This window comes from Colobus angolensis, unplaced genomic scaffold, assembly GCF_000951035.1.
Source record: "Colobus angolensis palliatus isolate OR3802 unplaced genomic scaffold, Cang.pa_1.0 Scaffold194, whole genome shotgun sequence".
Classification (NCBI taxonomy): Eukaryota; Metazoa; Chordata; class Mammalia; order Primates; family Cercopithecidae; genus Colobus; species Colobus angolensis.
In genome coordinates this window covers 1,478,041-1,488,571 of record NW_012115088.1, presented here as the reverse complement: position 1 = coordinate 1,488,571, position 10,531 = coordinate 1,478,041, and the positions used below count along the sequence as shown (strand labels likewise).

The window sequence follows — 10,531 nt, the reverse complement described above, 5'->3', positions numbered from 1 at the left end:
CTGAGCCTGGAAAGCCCCTGCGGGAAGTCATAAAGCCCCCATATAAACTTACTGTGCGGCACACGGCGTCGCCGCACCGCGCAACTAGGGAAGAGGGCTGAGGTGCAGGTCTCATCTCCCCTCCGCCCCCTTCCCAGAGCCCCGGCACTCACTCCCTCTTTTCACCCGGGGAGGGGCGGGGCCGCGTACCGGAAGAGGCGGGGCCACCGGAGTGCCTAAGAGCTGCACTCCGATGTCGCTCTTCCTTTCCCGCGCGACCGGCGAGGGAGGAAGAAGCGCGAAGGACCGTCTGTCATGCTGGTGTGGTGGCGGCGGTGGAGCTTGCGGGCCCGTAGCTGTGCTCTGCGAGGTGAGAGTGATCGCGGTGTTAGGTACTCCTCCTCTATGTGCCGGGTTCCTCCGCCATGTGGGTGCCGAGCGCGGCCCTTGTCCCTTTCCCTGGCGCAGCGGAGCGGGCGGCTGCTGCGTAGGCCAAAAGGCTACGCTCCCGGCGCCCCCAAGGCCCACGAGCTTTCCCCACAAGCCATCTGCGCAGTCGCGTTTTGTCAGTAACCACCTGGGTGGCCTAGCTGACCTTTATCCGTCAACACCAGTTCACTGTCCTCTGCTCAGAAACTGGTGAAGGGCCTTCTGACTTAAGGAGGTGCCTGCAAGGGACCGCCGCGGGGCTTCGTGCTCCACCCGGCCTTGGCCAGATCTCTCTTGTGTCCCCATCTAAGTTGTGCGTGCGGCCTTGGCGGTTTCAGGCTCTTAGTAGGCAGCTTGTTTTCCTTAAAAGGGAGCATTTTATAAATAGGAAGGTGATTATCCGTTAGTTGTCAGGACGACCCTTACTTGACCGTACTTTGTGAGTGGCTTTGAAATTGTAATAAGCGCAGATTACTGAGTCATAACTAGCTTCGACCCATTCGTAAAACTAGTCGGTATTTGTTCCTGGACCTTCCTTCGTAATACGCTCTAAAGTCAAGGCATAGAGGTCGGAGAACAACACGTGCAAGTATGGAAGGCCGTTAGGCTAAATGCCTGCTACACACGGAGATACTTGTATTTACATAGAGATGTGTATTTCTGGACATAATACAGAAGAAACCGGTCAGCAACTGGGAGGCTGGAAAAACTTGTTAGCTATTCAGAAGCTTTTTTTTTTTTTGAGCCAGAGTCTGTTCTGTCGCCCAGGCTGGAGTGCAGTGACTGGATCTTGGCTCACTGAATCCTCCACCTCCAGGGTTCAAGCAGTTTTTCTGCCTCAGCCTCCCGAGTAGCTGGGATTACAGGTGCCTGCCACCAGGCCCGGCTAATTTTTGTATTTCTAGTAGAGACGGGGTTTCACCATCTTGGCCAGGCTGGTCTTGAGCTCCTGACCTCGTGATCCACCCGGCTAGGCCTCCTAAAGTGCTGGGATTACAGGCGTGAACCACTGCGCCCGGCCATAGAAACAAATTTTAAAATTTCATCAGTGAGACTTGGCATAGGTGTTTTTTTTTTTTCTTCAAATTTGAAATGCATTGCTTCGTGCGAAATAATCGTTAACTGTCAAGAGGACGAATGCCATGGCTTATACTTGAAATATTTTTGGTATTCTTATTTTTGAGGCTTCAGTAGCTTGAATTCGGTTTTCACTGGTAAGTGCTGGGACTTCTAAAAATTTCCAAACGAAATAATTGATAAAATTGGTAGTCCAGGAAAGTTCTCAAGCATAATACAAAAGAATCCACCGATACATTTGAGAACTATGATATTACCAATACTGGAGTATCTGTTGTTTACATTCCCCTGCTTCCTATTCACAGGTACCCACCATTTGGAATTTTGTGCCCGTCAGTCTTTTGGTTTTTGTGGGGGAGGGGGTGGTGTGGATAGCTTTGGGTTTTTTTGTTGCTTTTTTGAGATGGAGTTTCGCATACAGGCTGGAGTGCAGTGGCACGATCTCTGCAGCCTCCACCTCCCAGGTTCACGCGATTCTCCTTCCTCAGCCTCCCGAGTAGCTGGGATTACAGGCACCCACCCTCACGCCCAGTTTATTTTTGTATTTTTAGTGGAGACGGGGTTTTGCCAGGCTAGTCTAGAACTCCCGACCTCAGGTGATCCACCCGCCCCAGCCCCCACAAAGTGCTAGGATTACAGGCGTGAGAAACCGTTTCTGGCCCATTTTTTAGGTTTTGTAAAGACAGGATTATGCATGTTGTTGTCTGCAGTTCCTGTGAATCATAATATTAAACTGAAACATTTTTGTTTCAGTTAATTTTTTTAATTACTCAAAACCAGTAATTTATATTCCTAATATTGATTGTGTGAAATATTTTCAGCATTTCAGCACATGAAAATGATTGTTTTGCAAGGTCCAACCTTGTATGTCTTAATAAATCATTTCCTATTACTGCCTGGCTCAATGATGTATTCTCCTGGGATGCTGTATGACATGATTTTTTACCCCAGTCCATGTTCTTTGCAGTGTTTTGTTAACTTGGGACTTAATTTTACAGGCATGTGTCCAGTAAAAATGCCAACATAGGTATCCCTGCTCTAAAACTGCTAGGTTTGCTGTTTTAATGTTTTTAGGTGAAGGTCTTCACGCCAGTTTTTATATACATCTAACCTGGCTCATAGCTCATCCCTGTCGAGCTGTGAGACAGAAAAGCAATGGCTGTGTACTCACTATGACCATTGTGTCTTAAAGTCAAAACTGCCACAGTGAAGGATATCATAAAATGTTTCCACCGTTTTCCTGCCAGTACTAATGGCTCCTGTTTCCAGTTTGGAATAAGCTAATTTGTGGAATTATTAGGTGCTAATCAGACAAACATAGTTACAGAGGTTTGGGTTTGTCAGTATTGACTATCAAAAAAGCAGAAACAGGTACTAGAATAATAGTACTTTTTTATTAAAAAGTGAGTTGGGAGTCTGAAAGGTAGGTTGCAAATACAGTTCCTAAAGGAATGAGATTCTCTTCTTGGACCATTCCTACATATAAGATACCAAACAAAATGCAAATAAAAATGGGAATTCGAAATGTAATATTTAATTTCCAGGTGCAAGAAAGCCTTTGCGGTGAAGGTGTATGAAGGTCATCATGACAAATGTTTTCCAAAAACTTGTAGAAGGCTGTGAAAAAATAACTAGGATCACACGTCATGTATTGAGGTACCTAAATTTAATTAATTTTAGTTATGTGATGTATTCTTGACAGATAGGTTTAATAGCTGGCACAGTGATGACTTAAATTACTTTTTGCCGTTTACCCAGCTGAGGGTGTCTTTGAAGAAATAATTTTAAGACTGAGATGCCAGTAATGTACATTGATTAATTACTGACATGTATGTAAGGCAATAATTTAATTAAGGGTGAATATTCTTTCTTTTTAGCATATAGGTTGCTGTAGATGAATGTTCTTAGCTGTCATGTTTAAAAATACTTCTGCTTCGTTGCCTCAAGTAAGTGATTTGTCAAGCAACTATATCTGCTGATAGTTCAGAAAGTATCTGATAAACTTCAAAGGGTGGGGGCCGATTCTTGTTGAAGTTGCTTTTGCATGTGGGGTATTCTCAACATTAATTTTTTGAGGGGCGACTTGTGAATATTGAGGTTATATGAGAACTTTGAGTATGGAATGATTTTCACTGTTGGTTTCTGACTTTGTTTTGGAGGTGTGGCATGCAACATTTTGGAAGGAAAATTGAAGACTTGTTCAAGAAAACATGAACAGAAGCAAATGATGAAAATGAGCATTTTACTTGATGTTGATAACATCACAATAAATTATGGAGAAAAATACATATTTGGCTGTTTTAATTGCTGAACAATAAAGTGTTTTCTTTTAAATCAATTCTAAATAGTTCCATTCTCATAGTCACTAGTCAGACCTGTTTTGCACATATTTGAAAGATTATATCATCTTGTGAATAATTAGATTATTTATGGGTGGTGATTCTCATTGAGGCCAACAGCTGGGGAGACATTGCTTGTACCTCTAGGTTCCCTGTCTGGCTCCCCCTTCAGAGTTTGCTGTTGTACCAGATGGTTGGAATCTTAAAGCTCTTTAATGCCATATAGCAATCAAATTCCCCCTTACAGATAAAGGTTTCACCTTTTTTATTCAGTTTACTTTCATCTTTGTGAACAAAAAAGTCATCCTAACACTAGTACATGTAATAACTGAGCAATATGCTATGTTAAGAGAAATGACTGGGCAGGCCAATCTGTCTAGGACTAAATTGGCAAGAATTCTAAAGCTGAATTTGTATCTGGGTGAAGGCTTAGAGCTAAATCTTTTCTCCTGTTGAGTACTAGCTTATAAGTTCCTTTCACCAAGGTTATAATTTTTATATGATAAATGGTATAAAACCTGTATAGCAACATCTTAGTCACTTCCCTCAGTATAGACTTGGGGGGTATAAGTGCAGTTCTGTTGCATAGGTATATGAAGTAATTTGGAGTCTGAGCTTTTTGTGCAGCCATTACCTGAATGGTGTACATTGCACCCATTAATTTTTCATCCCGCACCCTACCCCCTTCTAATTCTCCAATAACCTTTAAAATACCATTGGCATCATATTTAATATTAATGAATCACCTCCCATAATTGTTTCTGAATATACACTTCTACTCTTGAGGCACTGCAATAAAAGACTAGTAAATGCAAACTTTGTAACGAGAAACTTAAACATTTAAGTTTTTTTGTGGCAAAGTAACTATCCCTGAGACTGAGGTTGGGTTTTTTGAGCTGGGGAGATTAAGGTGGCAGTGAGTTATGATTGCATCAGTACGCTACAGTTTGGGTGACAGCTACATATAAATATGTATATATAAATATAGAGAAGTAAATAAAAGCCATCTTTGTGCCATGCATGGTGGCTCACTCCTGTAATCCCAACACTTTGGGAAGCTGAGGTACAGAGATGGGAGAATAACTTGAGACCAGCCTGAGAAACATGGCGAAATCCCATCTCTACAAAAAAACACAAAAGTTAGCCCAGGGTGGTAGAATGTCCCTGTAGTCCCAGCTACTCGGAGGGCTAAGGTGGGAGAATTGCTTGCAAGGTCAAGGCTGCAGGGAGCTGAGATGGCACCACTGCCCTCCAAACTGGGTGACAGCCCCTGTCTCAGAAAAAAAAAAAACTTTTTAAACTTTCCAATTGTAAAAGGATCCTAGTTTTATAAAATAGGAATGTGTTTTGCCTTCACCCCATAGAGAGCCAGACATGTTTGAAATGTAGTATTTGAGAAGCACAAAATAAACGTCTTAACATTATAGAACTGTAATATGTAAATATTTTGCTGAAGACTACCTTTGTCACCGGGTGTGTTGGCTCATACCTGTAATCCCAGCACTTTGGGAGGCCAAGGCAGGCAGATCACCTGAGGTCGGGAGTTCGAGACCAGCCTGGCCAACATGGTGAAACCCTGTCTCTACTAAAAAGACAAAAATTAGCCGGTCATGGTGGAGTGCACCTGTAATCCCAGCTACTTGGGAGACTGAGGCAGGAGAATCGCTTGAACCTGGGAGGTGGAGGTTGCAGTGAGCCAAGATCGTGCCACTGCACTCCAGCCTGGGTGACAGAGCAAGACCCCATCTCAGAAAACAAAAATACTACCTTTGGCTTCTGAAAACTAATACTGTTTTCTCGTTGCTACTAGTAGGTATTCAATAATACTGAACAACTTCCTCTGAGTCCTGTGGAGAATGAGAGGTCCAGCTGTATAGTTAAAGCATCTCTGTTAAGGGACCAATTTTGAAAGAATTGATGCATGGTAGCATCTTGGTTAATAAAGTGGCAATTTGGTAATGACATTTTGCTTTTCTGTGAATAGAACTGATCTTTTATTAAAGTTATGGAAACTGAACTAAAAAGGATTTGTAAATTTTACAAGGTAGATTTGTTTTCTCATGATGCCCCTATCTTCAGAGCAGATATCTTCCCTCCAAAAATGAGGACTAGATTTGCAAGTTGGTTTCTTTGCCTTTTGGAACCTTTCTTGTAACCAGTTAGGGTTAGAGAGCCACTTTATAAGTTAATGGCTCCTTGATTCTGTGTAAAGTATTTTTTTCATTTAACCTGGCATATACATGAAAACTTCCAAGGCTTTTCCTGATTCCAGATTTAGGGCTTCTAAAACAATAGTATGTAATGGACATGCTAGTAATAAAGCATGAAAAGACCTTACATTTGAAACTTGGGGTTATATAAAATATTTAGTCATGAGTTTAGCAAGTTCACTAGTGAAGAAAAATGTTTTAATTTGTAGGTAAAGAGTTATTGCCATCTTGTGACAGTAGAGTGAACTACATAAAGGTTGACATTTTACACACTGCTTAAATTGCAACATTCTTTACATTTTTATCTGTTCACCACTGGTATTCTGGGCTAACCAGTTTTTCTTTATAGTATTCTCCTTGACAACTTTATCACTTTAAATTGTCCACATTGTTCTAAGTTTTAAAATTCTGTTGGTTTTAGAGGTTTGGATTAGTATTTATCATATTAGCAATTAGTTTTGAGGGGACTATATTTTATATTTTTAAAAACAGTATTGTAATATATTCCTGTACAAAGTATTATCAAAGCATTACTTCAAAGTCACTCTCAAAATACTCACACTTTTTCTCCACTGCTTAAGTAGGAATGAACAAAAATTCCTCAAATTGTTTATTCATCACTAGAGAAAATAGTTGTCCCAGGTCCATATGTGGCAATAAATTGTTCCAGCTGTTGTTGGCACTGAGTTAGATAGAGATCCCTTTGCTCTAAGTATTCTTCATTATACAGTTCAAATGGAAATACTGCATTCGGAGCAACACAAAATACAGTGGCCCCTAAATGAAGAAGATAATAGAGTGTAAATGACAAATACTGCTTAAAATGACAAATATGAAATCACATTTTCAACCAAAATATTTTATTGGAATCATAAAAATTAAGCCCAAGCCCATGTGGTTCTGTGAAAAATAAAAGTTAAAAAATTAAGTTTTGACCTATTCAGAAGAGTATTTCAATAATCATTATTGAACTCTGACTCTTGTTTTCTGAAACCCAGAAAGCAGGTTCAGTAAATGCACAAACATTGGTACCAGGGCCAGTGGAAGAAGTATGTTGATGTTTATAAAGTTTAGAACTAGAAATTTGTCTTCTGAAATAGTCATTATAGTTTTGAAGCTGACTACTGATGTGAGGAGGTGACAGGAGTAGGGAGAAAAGGTACTGGAAAGTAGGGAAACACAAATCTTTATTTGATAAATGTTAAGTGGATGATCAAAGATAAAGACATTGTAGTACATTTCTCAGTTGTTTAACCCATTCACATAAAGGCAGACAACATAAATCTATGGAAGGGTTTCAAGACCATTCTAGGGGAAAGGACAGACTCACTTTGGATTTGGCAATGATTTCCTGAATGTGACATCAAAAGTACAGGCACCAAAAGAAAATATACATAAATGGGACCACATCAAAATTTAAAACTGCATAAAACAATACAACCAACAGTGAAAAGACAACCAATGGAATGGGAGAAAATACTTGCAAATCATATCTCTGATAAAGGGGTCTATAAATCCACAGTAAGAAAATAATCATTAAAAAATAGGTGGAGAACTAAAGTCATTTCTCTAAAGAAAAACAAACGACCAATAAGCACATGAGAAAGATGTTCAACATCACTAATCATTAGGAAAATACAAATCAAAACTACGATGAGTTACCACCTCACACCCACAAAGATTTATTATAAAAATAAAAAACAAAATGACAGGTGTTGGAGAGGATGTGGAGAAATTAGAAGCTTTGTGCACTGTTGGGAATGGAAAATGGTGCACCCACTGTGGAAAACGGGATGACGGCATCAAAAAGAGTAAACAGGCCGGGCGCGGTGGCTCAAGCCTGTAATCCCAGCGCTTTGGGAGGCCGAGACGGGCGGATCACGAGGTCAGGAGATCGAGACCATCCTGGCTAACACGGTGAAACCCCGTCTCTACTAAAAAAATACAAAAACTAGCCGGGCGAGGTAGCGGGCGCCTCCTCAGCTACTCGGGAGGCTGAGGCAGGAGAATGGCGTGAACCCGGGAGGCGGAGCTTGCGGTGAGCTGAGATCCGGCCACTGCACTCCAGCCTGGGGGACAGAGCAAGACTCCGTCTCAAAAAAAAAAAAAAAAAAAGAGTAAACAATTACTGTATGATACAGCAATTTCACTTCTGGGTATATATCCAAAAGAATTGAAAGCAGGGTCTTAAAGAGATATTAGCACACCCACATTCATAGCAGTGTAATTCACAATAGCCAAAGGTGGAAGCAACAGAAATGTCCATTGACAGGTGAATGGATAAACAAAACATTGTATTTACATACAACAGGATATTATTCAGCCTTAAAAAGGAAGGAAATTCTAAGACATGTACAATATGGATGAACCTTGAGAACATTATGCTAAGTGAAATAAGCCAGTCATGAAAGGACAAATGTATGATTCCACTTATATGAGGTACCTAGAATAGTCAAATTCATAGAGGCAGTAGAGTGATGGTTCTCAGGAGGAGTAGAGGAGGAAATGAGGAGTTATTGTTTAATGGGTACGCAGTTTCAGTTTGGGAAGATGAAAAAGCTCTGGAGACGAACAGTGGTGATGGTTGCACAACAGTGTGAATGTGAATGTACTTAACACACTGAACTGAACATTTTAAAATAGTTAAAATAAGTAGATTTTATGTATATTTTACTTCAATTTAAAACTTGACCATGAGGAGATGAGCTCTTCTCTTTTATTCATTAATTCATTGAACAAGTACTTAATGTGACAGGCCAAGAGTACAGTCTAGCAACTGTGCCAGGCAGTGCCCACCTTCCTAGAGCCTCATAAGAACAGCCTCAGACTTCTGACTGCTTCCTTTCCTACCTGACCTTCTCTGAAAGCTTACTATCCCTTAAGAACACTGCTTTCCTTGTGCCTCTCCAAAATGAAGCTATTTTTTCCCAAACATCCCATATACACAGTGTCACAAGACACAGTCAGAGCCTAGCTTGCCGCCCCTCTGCTGCTTCTAGACCATTCTTGCCCATGCTTCCCTTTTGGTAAAAATCCTTTCTCCTTTGATGCTCAGTGCCACCTGGTTTTACTGTCCTTCTTCTATAGTCAACCAGCAGCTCTCAGCACTTTGCTCAAAATCTTCCTTTCTTCCCTAATACCTGACATTCAGTGATTTTCATGTGGATGACCCATTTAACTCCCTTGCGATGTCCCACCTTTCCCTTCTGCCTCAGCCATACATCCCACAGTCACAGGAAACTAATATCACCAGAAACTTACTTCAAAACCTTGAGTTCCCACTCACTTCAAAACCACAACCCACTCCCCTACTCTACCTCCTATGCTGCCAGTTCACTTGCTAAAATGTTTCAGGTCTACTTCAGAGACCTCCAATCTGCTTCCTCTAATTCACTTTCTTCGTTAACCAGCTTAAAAGTCCCCCCCCTTTAGTCAGTCCCCCCACTCCTTTGCCCCTCAGCACCACTCTGCCACACTCACTTATCAAAACCTCAACTCTGCACGAACCCAACCATTCACCTTGTGCTGGCACGAAGGCTGCTAGGCAGAAAATCACACAACTGGCATTTCTTCTTTTCCCTTTAAGTGAATCACAGTAACTCTAAACGATCACCTGCCTGCAAAGCCTGCTGAGTTTCCCTCAGACACTTCTCTTGTAGCCCCAACAATGACTATTATATTCCATTCTTTCCTCCTCAAACCTTTCATTTTCAGCTGATAACATCAAGTAAAGTATATGGCCAAACTTACAAACCTACCTGGTTCTGTATCTGTTTTCTTCCCATCTGTAAAATGAATAAGTGACCCATCTATCAGAGGCCGATACATGTACCCTGGATCCTATCCCCTCTCACCCTTTTTGTACTTCATTCGTTGATCTTCCTGTCTTTCTGTAGTGTTATTAGTTTACTCCCTACTGCACATCATACGATTTTATACCTTCTATCTTAAAAAAAAAAAAAAAGTTCCTTCCTGAACCACACATCCTTCTCCAGTGATTCCCTCATTTTTTTCCTCATCTTCATAGTTTGTCTATGTGTGCTGTCTCTGTAGCCTCATCTCCATTCCCACGCCACTGAAATAGCTCTGATCATGGCTACCTACAACCTTTAGGTTACCAAACTGAATCTCACTCAAACTCTCAGTAGCATGTGATTCAGTTGACCACTCTGCCCCTTTCTGGAAAAACTCTCATTTCTTAGAAAAATCACACAACACTTGATTTTCTTTCTATGTTCTAGCTACTGCTCCTAAGCCTCCTTTGTTAGTTCCTCCTCCACAACCCCGTATAAATACTGGAATCTTCAAGGGCAGTCCTGGGGTTCCCACTAGTCTCTATTTAGGCGATTTCATCCATTCCTTGGCTTTGAGTACCATCTCTATGCTGGTGATTCCTAAATTATATTCCTAGGTTAGAACTTTTTTCTAAGTTCCAGATTCTTTTATCTCTCTATTGATATATCTGTAGGATATCTCCTTTAAAAAAAAAAAAAAAAA

General features: G+C 41.0%; 1 protein-coding gene and 1 long non-coding RNA gene across 2 annotated transcripts in view; one reads left to right on the top strand and one right to left on the bottom strand.

Annotated features, from left to right (window-relative positions):
• Positions 1-237: 237 nt before the first annotated feature.
• On the top strand, positions 238-3,823 carry LOC105510906. Its single transcript, XR_001001629.1, has 3 exons — positions 238-349; positions 3,030-3,141; positions 3,645-3,823. It is a non-coding gene; the product is annotated as an uncharacterized LOC105510906 (long non-coding RNA).
• Positions 3,824-6,381: 2,558 nt separating this feature from the next.
• MCMDC2 (minichromosome maintenance domain containing 2) overlaps positions 6,382-10,531 on the bottom strand; it is a 51,014-nt gene continuing 46,864 nt past the window's right edge. The window contains exon 15 of the mRNA XM_011940902.1: positions 6,382-6,811. Coding sequence (XP_011796292.1) covers positions 6,645-6,811 — 167 coding nt within the window. The 3' untranslated portion in view covers positions 6,382-6,644. The remainder of the gene's footprint in view (positions 6,812-10,531) is intronic.